General features: G+C 48.4%; 1 protein-coding gene across 3 annotated transcripts in view; it reads right to left on the bottom strand.

The window, feature by feature from the left end:
• Nucleotides 1–242: 242 nt before the first annotated feature.
• The window catches only part of SENP2 (SUMO specific peptidase 2), a 42,095-nt gene continuing 25,087 nt past the window's right edge, over nt 243–17,250 (bottom strand). For all 3 annotated transcript variants that reach the window (XM_052000053.1, XM_052000052.1, XM_052000051.1), the window contains 6 exons: nt 16,736–16,867; nt 14,598–14,801; nt 14,200–14,279; nt 9,283–9,367; nt 7,744–7,839; nt 243–6,669 (listed from right to left, as the gene is read on the bottom strand). In XM_052000053.1, coding sequence (XP_051856013.1) covers nt 6,607–6,669; nt 7,744–7,839; nt 9,283–9,367; nt 14,200–14,279; nt 14,598–14,801; nt 16,736–16,867 — 660 coding nt within the window. In that variant the 3' untranslated portion in view covers nt 243–6,606. The remainder of the gene's footprint in view (nt 6,670–7,743; nt 7,840–9,282; nt 9,368–14,199; nt 14,280–14,597; nt 14,802–16,735; nt 16,868–17,250) is intronic.

Here is a 17,250-nt window from a genome sequence, read left to right as displayed (position 1 = left end):
TCCGAACGCCCCCTTGTCTTCTGACCCCCCCACCCTCCCACAGGACAAATGATAGTTGATTTAGTTTTCCCACACCGCACACCCACCCACAGGGAAGCCCCACGGGGCCTGGTCCTGACCCAGGTTTTCATTCTGAATGACTGGTGACCAGGTGAGCGGTGCCTAGAAGAGGATGCCCACAGGTAAAGGTGGGGGAGGGGAGGGGCCGGGAGGTGTCCCTTAAAGCAAAAAAGACACAGATGAACAGTCAACAATCGTTTATTTATTAAGTGCTTACTATGTGCCAGGCGCACAGGCCGGTGCTGGTGCTGACATGGACAGTCCTCGCCCTCCGGGAGCTTACATTCTAGTAGGGAAGACACGGGCGCCCTCAGAAGGGACCGGACACAACAGAGCAGAGGCCGGCGGGTCTGAGGGTGCGGGGACGGGTGACACGAAGGATGCCCCCAGACACTTCTAGGGGTGTCCAATCACTTCAGCTCTGACTACTTGACAGAGAAGGAAGCATTAAATGGCTCTAGTACCTTTGCCGAGAAGACTCCGTGGCCTCGAACACGGGGTTCATGAGTTAGACACGACTGATCAAATGAACGATGGGGGGGTCCCTGGAGTTTGGGGTGACGTGGTCAGCCCCAAAGCCCCTTGAAAGCTGAGGGTGGAGTCAGGTAGGGTTCAAGTGAGAAGGAACAAGGGCCTGGATTGAGCTAATGGCGGAGTCCGGAGGTGCTATAGCAACTACAAGGTCCGGCAGGTGTTTAGTCACGCGGGATGAGCAAGGAGCTGTGAATACGGGGGCTTGAAGGTGCCACGAGGGGAGAATACAAGGAGGGGACCCCTCTGGGAGGGCTGATAACAAAGCTGTAGGAACTGATGAGGTCACAGATAGTAGAGAAAGGGGCAAGACTTGGGGAGTCAGAATAAGAGTCCCCCAAACCCGGGAAGGGGCGCCAAAGATGATCGAGGCCCCGGGAGAAGGGTTCGAGGAGGGGAGGAGTCTCGAGCGGGAGCTGGCAGGCAGGATGAGGGGAATGATGTCACGAAGGGGGGGGGCGGGCAGAGGCAGAGTATGGAGGAAGAGCCGCTGGGGGGAGCGGGACAGTAAAGGGGAGCCCAGCCCAAGGAAAAGCAGAAGGGGTGGGGGAGGAGGAGGGAGCAGAAGCGGGCCAGAGGCAGCCCCGAGAAGGCACTGAAGGGCTCGCGAGCATCCCGAAGGCATCGGATGGGCCCTGATAGATAGTCCAGGTGGTTGGGGGGTATCCCACACCTGGTTGGATAGGAAAGGTCAAGGGTTGACAGGTTTCCAGCTTGGAAGCCTAGGAGGGGCAGGGCCGGGAGGAGCCCCCAGCCCTCATTATTGCACATTCACAAAGACCAGAGTAAGAAAGTGCCCTGAGCCCACGCCCGGCATGGCGGTGGGCAGGGCCAGGGGCTGGAGAGTCCCGGGGACGGGCAGGTGAGTGCGAATCTGCCACGCGGCTGAGGAAGTGCAGCGAAGAGACAGTTGAGGAACAAACGCTGCAGGAAAGTCTGGGGTGGGGAGCCCGAGAACCCACCTCAGGTAATGGGTGACCGGGAGGAAGTTTCAGGGGAGGAAAGAGAAGTTGGCGGCAGGAAGTTGGGAAACAGCCGAGGAAGGGGAAGCCACAAACACTGTTGGAAACGAATTTTCTGACGAGGGCGGGTCAGTTGCTGATGGATACGAGGGTCTGGGGATCCCCCGTGGGCCGGGAGATCCCTAAGCGCAGGCGGGGCCGCCCCCGGAAGGAAGGGCAGAGTAGTTTGGAGGGGAATGCTCCCGATCCCTGAGAAGATGAAGGGGAGATTGAGGGCGGGTTGCGGGGAGCAAGTGGGTGGAGTAAAGCAGAGCCCTGACCCTGACCAACAGCCACTCTGAGAGCTGGAGCCCTCGCCGAGCGCCAGGGACACAGCGGCCAGTCCCTCCTCCTCTCCCCCCCCCCCAAGCTTACATTCTAATGGGGGAGACAACGTGCAGACAAACACGGTCATCCGGGATAAGCCGGCACTGGAAGCGGGAGCCGTCGGGGAAGGCTTCTGGTGGAAAGGGGGACTGGAGGTTTTAGCTGGGACCAAGGGAAGCCAGAGGGCAGCAGGCGGAAGGAAGAGGGAGCATTCCAGCCAGAGATGGAGGCCGGCCTCCCTGGGCTGAAGTGGACTTGGGAAAGGCCAAACCGCATCTCTGCCTTTGCCCTGAATGGAAGACCACTTAACGGTGGCTAGATGAGGGTGGGGAGAGGCCCAGGGGCAAGGGTCCAGGCAGGAGGTCAAAGATGAGGCTGAGGGCAGCTATGGGAAGGAACTTGGGCCAGGGATTCAAGGGGGGCTGCCCAGGAAGGGCAGAAAGGCTGGAGGAGGCAGCCTCTGGGAAAGCCGGGGCCTCAGACGTGGCTCCTAGAGGACAACGCGTTTGGGTGGACAAAACGTGCGGCCCACGCGCTCACTCAGTCCTCCCAAGAACCCTGTGAGGTAGGTGCAAGTCGCCAGCCCGGTCCAGCCTCCATTTACTGTGGCCCCGAGCTGAAGTCACTGAGAAAGACCCCCTCCATTAAACACCAGAGGACCCGGGGAAGGTTATGGCAAGAGCAAGGAGCAAAGCAGGGATTGGAGGGCAGGCCTTTCCAGACAGAGCGCACTCCCTTCCACCTGTCCACACTGTCCCAAGGCCAACATGGCCTCATGTCTGTGAACAAAGGAGCCTCAAGAGCCTCACAGCCACCCTGGGAGGTGGGCGTGATGACCGACATTTACAGAAGAGCCTGGGGATCCCAGGGGGTGTCCGAGGTGGGCTGGAGGTAAGGCTGAGGGGACTAAGGCTAGTTCTGCAGAGCAGCTGCTGGAAGTTGGTGTGGGAACCCAAACCTTCACAAAGAGGAGAGTGCAATTTCTCCCAGCAGCCTTTGTAGAAGACACATTTTTCTGGGCTTTCCCCGTCCCCACCTGTTTTACTCTCAGCTTTACAGATGGCTGGGGAGCAGTGAAGGGAAAGGTACTTAAGGAAATGAAGATGACCTGAAAATACAAGTTCCCAAGTACCTCTCTGATCTCCCAAATTTGCTCTGCATCTCCTCACACTGCACACCTCAGTGACAGTAGCATTGTTGCTCAAAGGGGCCCCAGTCCTCCATCCCCTTCCTCCTAGGTCTTACATGAAGAATGGGGGGGAGGAAAGGGCTTCCAAACTCCACCTTGCTGTTCCCCAAGAGCTCGCTGGGCAGCCAACTGAAGCCCACGGGGACGAGGTCTGAGGGGGGAAGGCAAGGTTCCCGGACCAGCTCCCAAAAGCCGCTTGCAGACTAGTCCGGCTAGGCTAGATTTGGGGACCAGGGCCACTGTTTCGACCGAAGTCGGCTCCTTTTTTCCTTTTTTGTCTGGAAAACGAGCTCCAGATCCCAACTGCCAATCTCTTCAATGACCATCCAATGTCCTCCACCAATGACTATCTCTGAAATAGCTGGCTCTCTACAGAGAGGGAAGAACAGGGCTGAGGTGAAGGGGTAGAAAAGTGCACAGTGGAGAAGGGAAGGTCGCAAAGATGAGGTAGGAAAGCAGGGAGGAGAGGTAGGGTCTCTTGGGGCAGGAGAAAGGGACCTTCCAGGTGTACCAACAGTCCCCCATCAGAAGCTAACGGGAGTTGGTTGGAATCAGTCCAACCATTAAGGAACCTTAATCTAGAACTACAGGGGGGTGAAATTGTGCACACCCTAGACCTGGAGATCTTGTTAGGCAAGTGCAAATGCGCCCCAAGGAAGTCAAAGACAAAGGGGAAAATCTCATAGCAGCACGTTCTGTGACATCAGGGAATGGGCGTCAGTCAGGAGATGGCCAACCCGGGTGCATCGATACAATGGACTGTTACTGCAGCATAAGAAAAGGCAAATAGAGAAGCATTCCGAGAAAAACCTTCCTAAGAATTGACGATGAAGTAAGCAGAATTAATTCCTAACAACGTAAATGGGAAGAACATCAAATGGAACAGTGTGTAAACATAATGATCAAGCTTGACTCCAGAAATGAGAACTGCCTCCCCCCAAAGAGTGGGGGGCCTATGAGTGTGGAATGGCACACATGCTATCTATCAGTAAACCCTTTGTTACAAAGGAGGCTGGCTGCACGTGTGAGAAGGGCATCAATCAATCTTTGTGAGAAACTTGGGGTGATTAAAGAGAATTTTTAAAAACCCACAGGGCTGGGCAAATCTTAAGAAAAACTACACCAAATCAGTAATAAAAGAAATACACAACAAAACGATCCTTGAAGTTCATCTCCAACCCAATAAATTATGAAAGATGACAAAATACAGAAATAATTGATGGCGGGAGCTCTAGGGAGGCAGGCACACTGTGAACTAGTCCAATGTTTCTGGGAAACGAGCCGGAATTCCCACGAGCTCATCCGCTATATTGCTCACACCTGCCGACCAGGGATCAAGAACAGGGCGGGAAAAAAAGGCCCATCGCTGACCACAAGTCTCACAGCAACACTTTTTTGGTAGCAAAAACACTAGAAACACAATGTGTGCCGTTTGGTAGGGAATGGTTCGACAGATGGATACTATTCTGTCACGAGAAATGGTGGAGGTTGAACAATTCAATGGGAACCGAGACATCACAAAATAAGCAGAAACAAAGCAACAGACACGCCACAACACAGATGAGTGAAGGAACGCCAAGTCCGAGGCCGAGAACCGTTCTCGACCCTGCGTTCCGTTCTGTTCCGGACAACAGATGAAGGAAGAGCTGCACTGCCCGCCTTCTATGGAGGTGGGTGAGCACGGGTACATAATGGTATATACACTATCAGATGCAGGCACTGAGAGGCACTTTGGGGATGGGGCAGGGGGTGCATCAATAAAATTTAGAGTTGAAAAATATATTTAGAATAAAGCAATTTGTACTTGGAGTGGGGCTAAAAAGGCTGAGCGGTTGAGACCTGGATTTTGATACTTAGGAACAACCAAACTGGGGAAAGGTACCCAGTCTGTGCCCAGAGAAATGGGAGACCCAGAAAACAAGGGCAACCGGAACGTGGGTGGGCCCCCGACTGCCACCACAGGGCCTCTCTCTGTGCTCGCGCCCCTACCTGGGGGCCTCACAGAGGAGAGAGGCCCCGGGCGGTGTGGGGCCCCGGGGAGCCACTGATTCCTCACTGGGTCACACCAGATCACAGAGGGACCTCTCTATCTCTAGGCACCAAAAAGCAAGCTGTTCTGGAAATAAAAAAAACTATTTCAGCATATATTTACCAGGGCTCTTGGCCAGGCAACCTTTTATTACACGGGGAAAGACACATACCAGGCACTAGATACTGCAAAATGGGTTTTGATCTTTCCTTATACCAACAAATATTCCTTCAAATCTTCAGAAAGCGGAAGCAGCACATCTGGATGCTTTTAAATTTAAAAAAACAAGTTAAATACAAACTTTCGTATGTAAAATAGATTATTCAGCAACAACCTCAGCCCGGTAACAGGCTCTTTCACAGATTTCAGCTCAGGAAAAAAAAAAAAAAAAAAAAAGATCCAAATAAGTACAAAAAACTTAATTTTAGTTTTATATAGAAAAAAGAAACTTTGAGAAAAATAGCTTTACCTTGGATAGTCTCTCTTGAAATAAACAATTCTTGTCATCTCTTATAACGGGGGGACTTTACCCCAATCAGCTGAAAGACAGCAGTAACAATCTTGGGTTCACAGTAATTACAAATCCAGTTACAGGAGCTAAGCCAAGTCTCTTCCTTTCCAGAAAAGGGAAAACCAAGTCTCCATAATAAAAGCAAGTCAGTGTTCTGAAAGTGAGTGACTATGCAGGCAGGAGTTCCGGATGGGATGGGACTGACAGGCAGGAGCAGCTGCAATCACACTCAGCTGTAGCGGGAGGGACCCGCCGACCTGCCCGCTGGGCCCAGCAGCCGCTGGGCTGTCCCACCCAGCCGCCTAAACTCCGGGGGCTGGAACCAAAGCACATCTGTCTGTCTGTCTGAATCTTTCAGTCGTCCTTAAGAGAGATCCCTCTAGCTCCAAGGTAGCAGCCACTGATGTATAAGTTAAAAACCTCCACCCCTCCCTTCTCTCCTAGTTATTAACCCCAAGAACCAGCAGGAGGGAGTGGCTCAATGAATAGTCCTTTCAGAAATAAATATTCATAGAAGTAAATCTAGAGTTTCATTTGGGTGGGCAGATTTGGCCTCTACCCAGTTTTTGAACACAAATATACACACGCACACGCACGCACACACACTCTATATAGATAGATAGATATACACGTACACGGACACATACACACAGAGTAAACCCTGCAATTCCTACATTCTTGAAGAAAAAAAAAATGTCCTTTAACCACACATTAAATTAGTGTTTGTTTTCATAGGGATTGCCCGGCAGAGGATTCTGCAAGAGGGCACAGAGTTACAAGAGGGCGCTCAATCTTCTGCACCCCCAGGCTGAGGCTCCAGATGCCTCCCCGCAGGCCTTGACCTGCTACCTGCAAAGCAGCCGAAGTGATGCTGGGACTTTCTAACTCATGAGGCATGAGGTAAATCGAACCATCGGGGGAATGTCCCAAGCAGCTGCAGGGAACAAGGGGAGTGTTTTCAGAGTAGTTGCTGATGAAGGATTTCCCACACCATCCTCTTCCGGAAATGAGGCATCTGATTCTGTAAGGAATCATCCGAGACATTACACAGAATCTCACACAAGGGGGACGGTGGGGGGGAGAACCACTGTCATTTCATCGATGAGATTACTTGGGTCCTTTATGCTACTTTGGATATCATTAAGAAAACCGCGTTATCCGCCGCTAACCTCTTCCGCTAGAGGAATTCCTACCTATTGATCCATCATAAACTCCCCAAGCCTGCAGAAGATTAAACTTTTGGTTATCTGGGAAAAGCTGGAGAAGTGTTCCTGTTAATCCAAACTGTGGTTTAATTGATAAATCACCACATCTAAAAATCTACCAAAATCGCTGACTGGCAGAATGCCATCGAGACCAAGGTGACGCGTAGCTGCCAAAACTGTTAGCAGCCCATCCCAAGGATTTGGGATTTTCCAATACAGAAAGTGGAGCAGAGGCAAGAAGTCAAAAATTATGAGCTTAAATGCCATCTCGCCATCTGGGAAAATCTTTTCTCTTTGGGCCTGAGAATCATAGAACTTCAAGAGGTGAAAGCAAACGGCTCTCACCAGCGATAATGTCAAGTCTCTCCACCGCTCTTGACAAGTGGTTGCCCGCCACCTCCAAGGCAACCCATTCCCCTTTCACCCTGGGAAGAAGCTAATCCTTACTTCAAGTCTATATTTGCCTCTCTGCCTCAGGCTCCTGAATGAAATGGTTTCTATGTCCCTCCCGGATCGAAGTCTCATACAAATTACAGGAGGAAGAGTGAACTTCCAGCGAGTGAACTTCGATTTGTGGCCCAATTCTCAGAATTCTCAGACCCAGGAGAAAGTCTTCTCAGCCATGTGTTCTTACCCACATGTTTTCTCGGGAACAGAAAGAATTCTGTTTTATCCTCTCTTAAAAAAAATACTATCTGGCCTAGGGGATGGTTCTCAGAAAGGAGGAAGGATACATAGGGCACTATGGTGATGGAATAAAGAGCAAACATCAATAAAAACATATTTCAAAACTAGGTAAAGAAGCGTCCCCTTGCATACATCTGGGCTGTAAGAAATAGGACACAGGGGGGATAACAACCAAGTATAGGAAGGCCAGAGGCTTCACAAACCTGTGTGAAGGTGATGGGCTTGTCCTGAGAGAGATAATCTGCATATTTACAAGTAAACATTCCACAATCACTCCCGTTGGTTTGCTGAGGAATCTCCTACAAAGAAGGAAAAGGATAAAACAACAACCTTATCTAAACAAAAGCCCCTTTTCTTCAGTGTAAGTATATAATATAATAAAGTAAGGATTCAATTTGCTTTTATTCCAAAGTTTAAGAGACCCTTTGCAGAGGATGTTGGATTATCAGTTTAGGATCAAACTCCTAACTTTGCCTCAATTGGGCTTTAGGATAGCACTGGCAGACAGGGATGCTCGTCAAGGACGTATCAGCCAAATTAATAGTCTTAATGAGCTCCAATGTGGTTTAAATAGACACTACCCCAAGTCACAAAGGGACAAGTCACTCTGGTAAGTTTTTCAAAAGTTCTGAACCATTCTTTCCTGGGCTTTAATAGAGCCAGGGGGACAAGAAAGGATTCTTGCTAACTTTAATTCATTGTGATCTTGTCATCTGGTTTTCACCTGTTGCAGTGACACTGAGACTAAACAGTGTTCCGGAAATGAGGCATCTGATTCTGTAAGGAATCATCCGAGACATTACACAGAGTCTCACACAAGGGGGACGGTGCGGGGGAGAACCACCGTCACTTCATCGATGAGATACTATCAACATGACAATGACTCAAAGGTCAGAGAGGTTCAATACCCAGGGAAGTAAATCGACACGCAAATTCAAACTCGGTTCTTCCGACTCCAAGCCCAGGGTTTTTTCCATTGTCCCCACTTGCTCCCCACTTAAAGGCTAACCTCTGAGAACCTTTGAAGACATGATTCATTCTAACACGTTCTTCCAAAACCCCCTCTCTCAAAGCTTCATGTTCCAATCTGCCAGTTCAAAGGTGAACAGCCGTTATTCTACAATGTTGACTTACTCCAAAGGGTGGGGTTGGGGCTTATTATCACTCAGTAGAGCTACAATGTGGTCGCTAGACATTGCATCATGGTCAAATCTGGCAAAGCAGGAGGGAGGAGGCCAAGAAATATTACAATTAATTCATGGTGAGCATGGTGGGCATGGAGGCCAGGAAAAAGAACAAGGATGTGAAACCCACAAGTTCACATACTACGTCTGCACTTAAAAGATCCAGCCTCCTGCCTCGGATAAACTTCTTCTCATGCTCAAAAGCTGCTACTCAAACCAGCCAGTCATCTTTCCTTCACCTTACTAAACAGGACTATAACGAAGTTAAAATGGACCTTTAAAAGGAAATAAAAAAGCAAATGGCCTTGGTTAATTCTCAGGTGAATAATCAGGACTTGGCTCAAGTGGAAGAAAATATTCGTGTGAACATAACAATGAATGGAGGGAGCCCTAGAGGGCCAACTGTAAAGGCCAGAGCAATCATTCGGCCTTTCCTTTTTCCAAAGCACTCTGGGAATACAAAGAGAGCATCCTTATCATCCCCCATTCACCGGGAGACAGCCAGGGACATGGTGGGGCTAGAACATGGTGGGGCTACAGCCGGCACTTAGCACTTACGTAGGGCTTGGCGCTCTCCAGACTCCACTCTGCAGGAATTAACTCTCTGTTTCTTTTGGCCTTGCTTTCTTCTTGTAGATATTGGCTGAAAAGGAGAACAAAGAAATGCCCATCAGTCCCATCAGAGACCCAGGATCTCACCAGGCCCATCTTCCCCAAAGCAAGTCCTCACTACAAATTTTTAAAGGAAATCCTACACAGGGGCTGGAACACAAGAGCGAAGAAAAACCTCACCTAATACTAACTATCCTGAAAGGGACGAGAAAGCATAGACTATGGAGTGCAATCTTTAAAAGGAAAACTAAGCCCCTGAGGGCTAAACCCTCTTGAGAGAAAGCTGACCAAGGAACGCACTGCTTTCAAGCTAACGGTATGAGAGCAAATAAAGTTTATCCAAAATAATCGGGACAACTCGGAAGTAATTTATATTGATATGTGACTTGGGAGAAATCCTGAAAACAACAACAAAAACCCAGCAGAGAACTGGAAACAAATCGGCAGACATTTGTCTTCTAATAGGATCCTCAATACAAACCCTACCGGCTGGGTGACCAGTATTGTCATCAGATGTTGCCCTCTTGAAATTCACTTAAATTAGGTCATCCTTAAACAGACTATTCCTCCTCCCCGGCCCTTCAAGTCCTGGGAAAGGGGGAGGGTCAGAGATGTTACCTGGATATAATCAGAAAAATGGGAAACCAAAGATCCTGACAGTAACGGTTAAGGATCCCTTGGACCTCAAGATACATTTTCTTCCAACAAAGATTAAAGGGGTCAAAATGTATGTCATTTCCTTCCTTGCATTTCATGTGAATCTGAATCAATTATACTAAGTTTAACAATACGTTGATTCATTATAAACCTATGATGTACAAAATCATTGGTGCTGACCAAAAGCTAACAGGAGAGAAACAAAGGCAAACAAATCATGCAGATCCTTTGACCTAACAACACCACTAACGGGCATGAATCCCAAAAGCTATTTAAAAAAAGAAGTAAAGCAAAGGACTTAGATGTAGAAAAATATTTATAGCAGCTCTTTTCTCAGGGCAAAGAACTGGAAATTAAGGGAATGCCCATCAACTGGGGAATGGCTGAATAAATTGTGGGATGTGATTATGATGAAAGTCTTGTTCTAGAAGAAATGATGAGCAGGATGCTTTCAGAAAAACCTGGAGTCTTCCATGAGCTCCAACAAAATGAAATGGACTGTGTACAAAGTTAACAGCAACGTTGGGGGATGACCAGCTGTGAATGACATTGCTGTACAATGATCCACGACTACTCGGAAGGACTTCTGATGAAAAATGCTATCCATACTCACTGATTGTGTCTGAATAGAAGCATTATGTTTTTAAACTTTATTTTTCTCAAGGGCTTTTTCTTGGGGGGGAAGGGAGAGAGGAGAGATCTATATTTTCTTTCACAACAGGACTTAGGGAAATGTTTTACAAAAGTTCACATGTACCTTTCTCAATGAGGGTGGGGAGGAGAGAAAAGGAGAGAATATGGAACACCAAAGTTTTAAAAAACAATGTAAAATATTGTTTTCTATGTCAATGGGGAAAGTAAATATTAAATTAAAACACAGTTCCTGTCCTCATGGAGCTTAGAGTATGACAGAGGCATATGGCACATAAACAGATGAGCCAAAACACAAAAAGATCCAATTCAACAAGGCTTTATCAAAGCCCTACCATGCATCAAGCACTTGGCTGGATGTTCATTTACAAAGACTTTTACATAAATCATCTCAAACACGTGAGCTTCATGAGAACCGTGTTCTAGGAATTATTATTCCCAACTTTAGAGATGGGCTCAGAGGGCTAAGTAGTCTGACTGTTGTCACAGCATAAGAACTAACTTTTGAACCCAGCTGCAGAGGTCGTCATGAATAGACAGATTAAGTCTTGTATTTTATAATCGTATACCATGAATGAGCTATTCCAATCCTTTCACTTTACCCATTTGGAATCTGGGGTGTTAAATAACTTACAAGGTCATTCCTGTAGTTACACATGTGACCAAGTAGGCTTTGAACTTGGGTCCCCTGGGCTCTGCCCACTCACTGTGAAAGGCAAGCAGGAAGGGACGGTGCACTTGGCTATAGGCCTGTGTTCCATAAAGACGAATATTCTAAGAAGAAGAATTACTTACCAATGATACAATGAACATGGACTATCACAAAATACAATAGATAAAATGAATGTCAACAGAACAGGTCATTACTCTTTAAGAGAAATAGTCTCAAAAATGTTTTTAAATGCTCTTTGTTCTTCAAAATATCAGAACCAGCTCAAGCTCGGCCAACTGTGTTATGTTCTCTAAAGCCTTCAATCCAAAAGTCACACAATTTAACTTAACTAATACAAGTGCCAATGTTTACGATAAAAAATGTCACAAAGGTAAATTGTTATTTTTCCCACTCCCCACACACGATCCTTCTGAAAAAGATGGAGGACCCCACCCCTTCCCTTAAAGAGGCTCTCTCCCCCTACTTCCAAGGAAAGATGGTTCCTGCCCAATGCCTTGGGTCTCCGGCAAGACCCTTCACTGGCTTCCTCAACTACTTACAAACCCAATCCTTCCTTTATTCTTGATCTTCTCCTTTTCCCTAGGAAACTCCTGAAACAAACAAGCCACAACTCACTCCCTCAGGTGGAATCATGCCATTTGCTCTCTACCAGGCCAATAATTGCCAAGGAATTTAATGGGGAACCCAGGGAAGAACAGTGGTTCCAAAGTCAGGAGTTAGATTCATATCTCCCTTCTGACACCTACTGGGGATTCTGACACCTGGGCCTCAGTTACCTCATCTGTAAGCCAGCTGAACTTAAAACTGTTAATTTTTTTTTTTTTGGTGATCAGACTACAATTCTTTGCCCAATGCCTGATGGAGAAGAGAAGCTCAATAAATGCCTGTTGATGGAGTAAGATGGGGGTGCTGGAGTAGGGGTGGGAGGGCACCATATCAAGCAAAGCCTGCCAACTCTAGAGCCAGGAATCCATGGCCTGTCGATCTCCTATGAACAGTTCGGTCACTGCTTTTATTTCAGGTTCCATTTTAGGCCCTAACAGTGTAGGGAACATGGTAAACATTGGATAAATATTTACTGAATATTACAAGTGAATGACAGGACCTAGAACCATATTCCCTAAAGTCCCCTGCAGGTCAAGATCCAAGAGAGTTGAGCAACTCTCAGGAAAAGGTGTATGAAGGAAAGCTGGGGAAGAGGGTCTTTATTTACAAAACCCAAAATTAATATGAAGAGATTTCTGGAGGGAAGGCCCAGCTCTAACAGTATGTGAACAACTGAACCATGGTTCCAGGGGCACAATGCAGGGCTGGGGCAGACTGTGACATGCCAAATGCAGGCTAGGGGAGCAGCCCGGTACAGCTGTGAGGGGCCCAGAACCTCAGGTCAGACATCCCACCAGCAATGGGGCTGGGGTTAAGCTGCCTTTCTTTGCCGAGTTTCTGCATGTGCTGTGGGAGCCAGCTGGGGGCAAAGGCTCTCTGTGACATTCTGTGATGCTCTGTCCCCACGTTCAGGCCCCCAAGCCGGCCTAAGTTTCCTGTTATTGATCAGGTGACAGTGCAGTGCTGGGAGCATGTGACAAAGCATCTCAACCACAAATAAAGTTCACATGTTCTCTCTTGTGAACCTCACAACATGCTCTGTAAAGGAAGGAAGGATCACAGGTACTATCCTTATTATACGGATGAGGAAACCGAGGCTCAAGCTAAAGTTGGAGACAACCGAGAGCCCCGCCCAAAGGCAGAATTCGATGACTATGCATTTGGACCTAAGCATTATTAATAACAGATCAAGCTGACCCTGGAGTGAGGGCTCCAGTCCTTAGGCCTGTTCTGATATTTCTGTAAATGACTTGTTCAAAAACTATCACCATTAAGTATATTAAATGTGTGGCTAACACGAGACTAGGAGATAGAGCTGTCCCATTGGACACAAGACTAGAGGTCCCTAAAGACAGGGCCTGAAATGACCCCCGAAGTAAACAAAGGAGAAAGTCGCCTCCTTAGGTAAAACAAATCCACAGTGCCAGGAAACGCTAGAGGATATGCATCTCAAGAAGAATTCGTTTATAAACCTCTCAGGGGTTTTCGCTAACAGGGGCCACAGCCAACCCAAGAGACTCCCAGACTCCTAGCCATGACAGAAGGAAGATGACCCAGGCGGATGAACTCTCAGATGCTCTTTCCAATTTTCTGATACCTCAAGCAAGAATCAGACTGGGGGAGGAAACAACATCTATTCTGGCAATCCTCATCTTGACCCGCCTACGTGGGGTGAGGAGGTGTGGCCCAGACCCCCAACGTCTGTGAAGGGGACCCCAGAGCGGGGGCACAGCTGGCTACATGTTCTAAGGACCGTGTTCTAAGACAGTGTTAACTCAGGGTGACCAGCAACACCATCATCCTAGCTCAGAAAGGGGCATATCACACCAGCTATGCCCTACAATGACCAGTGGTGACACTTGCCTACCTGCACCATACACAGTCTTAAACATGATGCATCTCATTTGAGAAAAACAGTGCTCCGAGTCGCACCCAGGACCCGGCTGAAGCCTAAGGACGTGTGGCCATTTCTCACGAAGGAAGGAAAGCGCCGGCCTGACCAGTGCAGCAGGAGGAGCTCCTCCAGAGCCAGAACTGTCCTTTCTAACCCCAAAGACACTAGCTTCATGTCTGGAGAATGTAGATGACTCTCTGAAGTGTAGATGTGGACCAGGACTAGCACACAACCCAAAACAAACCAGGATGCTGCAATGTCTCTGGGATTGAAGTTAAAACCAAATATTCAGCAGTTTTTCCATCCATGAGGCCCCAAGATTGGCAGAGAGATGCCCAGCTGGTGATCGCTATGACCCACAAGGTAGTCTGCCTTTACTTACAGCATCAGGTTACAGATACGGTGACTCTTTTGCCCCATGGAGTCCAGGTACCGAACAGCCTTCTTCCTCACATCTATCACCTGGAATGAAAAAACACACACATCAAAAGCCAGAAACCCGGGTACTACTTATACCAGAAGCAGAAAACTCCCCTCACTTCTAAATGAGGAAAGAACAATCCAGCCCCTCCCCTAAAACCCTCCCTCCTACTCCTCTCTGACGAAGCAGGATGGTGGCGGCCGCGGCCACCGCTTCCTTTCCACAGAGCGCGTCTCTGCTGTGGGTCGCCCGGCCCTGTTCTCAGGTGTCCCGGGAAGGTTTGTGTCACACACAATACACCAAGATCCCCGGTGCTAAGGGAGCGCTTTCAAAGTGTTTTTAAAATAAACCCAACTCACCACCAAGCTCCAGTGCACCCTGCGGTGAATGGGCACCAAAATAATGTCTTGCTCAAAGAGGTCCACTCCTTTGGTCCACCTTCTCACTGACTGGTAACCACCGGCATTCAGTTTGGGGTAAAAGAAGGTGCTAAAGGCATGAAGCCTTGGCAAGCCTTGCTTTTTATTTCTCTCCACCAGAAGATTCATGTAAAAATTAATTATCTATAAAACATCAAAGAGGAAGGTCAGGACAAGTTTAAACTGGAAGAATGCTCTTTCCCACCACAAGGGGAAAGCCCAGGGCTGAGCCTGACACATCACAGCTGCCCCACAAATGCCTTCTGCCTCCATGAAGGCCCACCCAGGGAGGAAGGTGTGCAAGAGTGAGGACCCAAAAGGCAAGAGAACTAGAAATAGGAACAAAGACGGGTCACGGGGAAGTGTCAACACAGGAGACAGACAGACAAAAAACAGAAAGGGCACAGATCCAAATGTGAAAGAGAAAAAGGGAAAGAAGAGGGTGGAAAATGCGAAAGAAAAGTGTTGGGAAGAGGGCAAAAGGAGGGAAAAAAACAAATCTAAATTTTCTAGATTGTGATCAAGTCACAAAAATGTCTGTTGGGACAAGGTCAATTTGATTCATTACAAGGGCCATTGAGCCCCTACCTTCTTTGTGCCAGGAACAGGGCACACAAAAACCAAAGCCCCAAGGCCAGGCCCTGGTGCGGGGGAGGAGCAGCTCCCACAAACAAAACCCAGAGAACCTGAAGTGGAAGAGTTCTGCCAGAGAGGTGGAGGGGGGAGACCAAGAGGGCAGGCCGCCCCAAACTGGAAAGAGGATGAGAGAGCAGTCCAGGATGCCGGCAAGACCAGAGGTCCCCAACAAGCAGTGGAGGGCAGACCGAGGCCAGGCTGAGGGGGCAGCAAGGACCCCCCCAGTCAACCATGCTCCTCTGGCAGTTCTGTGCTGGAGGCAAGACTAAGCAGGCCACTGCGGGGCCCAGGCCGGGACTGGGGGGCTGTGTGAGAAGAGAAAGGCAATAGAGAAGAGGACAGAACTCTTCCATCAGAAGGAATGGAGGTCTCCTCAACAGACACAGGCAAGCCTGGAAAACGGGCAGGGTCAGAGGGAAGGCAAAGAACTGTTTTAGACCCATTAGGTTTGAGAGGTCCTTGAAACACAGGGGGTCCAACACCAGAAACAGCGATCGTGTCATCGGGGGGATGACTTCATTAGCATTGGCTTTGCTGCTGCCCCCAAAGGACCAGGGGACTTTTCAATGACTTCTACCTGAAACCTCCGTGGGTGGCTTCCCCAGTTAGAAGGGGCTCCCTAGTGCAGGGACTTTCCTACTTGTATTCCCAAAGCTTAGCACAGTCAGTGTTCTGTAAGTTCTTGATTAATCATTCTGGGATTCGGGAGCAAGACTGCAGCTAGAGATGTAGGTAGGAGCTGCTCGCCTGGAAACTGAATTCCAAAGGGAAGCGGCCCCGGAACAGAGGCTGGGAGAGACAGAGGACAGCGATCCAGCCGGGGAGTCTGAAAAGGGGCAGCCCCATGCCTTGCAGAAGCAGCAGCCCAAAGCAGCGCCAGCCCCAAGCCCTTGCTTGGCCCAGCTGGGCCCAGAGCTCCCATTTCCCTGGAAACGGCGATGAGTCCAGCAGTTTAGGCGAGCTGGTGCCAGACAGAAAAGGGCAAGGGTTAGGAGACCAGCTGAACCCCAGGAAACCCCAGGGAGGGCTTGTCAACTCTGCCAGGCCCCAGCCCAAAGTGGATCCTCCGGCCTGGTAGCCGTGTGTATCTCTGGCAATGAGTCCAGCAGTTTAGGCCAGCTGGTGCCAGACAGAAAAAGGCAAGGGCAGCAGTGAAAGGCCCAAGAGAGGAGACTAGCACCCTGGGGGTGAGGAGGGAGGCTGAACCCCAGGAAACCCCAGGAAGGGTTTATCAACTCTGCCAGGCCCCAGCCCAAAGTGGATCCTCCGGCCTGGTAGCCATGCGTACCTCTGGGGTGTCCTATGGGTTTATAGTCATTCAGATAAAATTCTCTGGTTTGCCCTAGGCTTTTTCCTCTTCATAAAACTTAAAAAGCTGTATTTAAAAATCACTAAAACATTATGAATCAAAGGTTGGGGGGGTGGAGGGAAGAGAACCTGACCTCATCATTGAGCCAGTGATAATTCTTCAAGGTCTGTATATCCCCTCTGGTGATTCTTAATTTGAAAGCACTGCTTAGGATCTCATCCTGGGGGCCACAGCCTAGGGCACTATTAACCTCTTTTTCCATATCCTGAAATACAAAGTCCATAGTTTACATCGTTAATTTTAGAACCACACAATACAGAATTATGACTTATATTAGGTACATTCATTGGAAGTAACTCTCAGGAACACAATTTTAATATAATACATATATCGACTAGCGACCTAAGTGGAAAAAAATAATTTCTGATTTTTTTTTTACCCAAGATATTATGCAATATTACCACTGGATGAGAAAATACGCCAACATGCCAGAGTTGTTACGTCCAGTAGTGACGTCTACTACAATATGTCAGTAGAGTACATACACATCACGAATTTGCCCAAACTGCCATTTTTTGTAGTTTACCCATTCTCCCCATGAAGCTTTTTATAAATGGAAAGTGACAAAGATGTGGGGTTTTCTGCCTA

Source organism: Antechinus flavipes, chromosome 4 (genome assembly GCF_016432865.1).
Source record: "Antechinus flavipes isolate AdamAnt ecotype Samford, QLD, Australia chromosome 4, AdamAnt_v2, whole genome shotgun sequence".
Classification (NCBI taxonomy): domain Eukaryota; kingdom Metazoa; phylum Chordata; class Mammalia; order Dasyuromorphia; family Dasyuridae; genus Antechinus; species Antechinus flavipes.
This window is presented reverse-complemented; position numbering and strand designations above follow the sequence as displayed.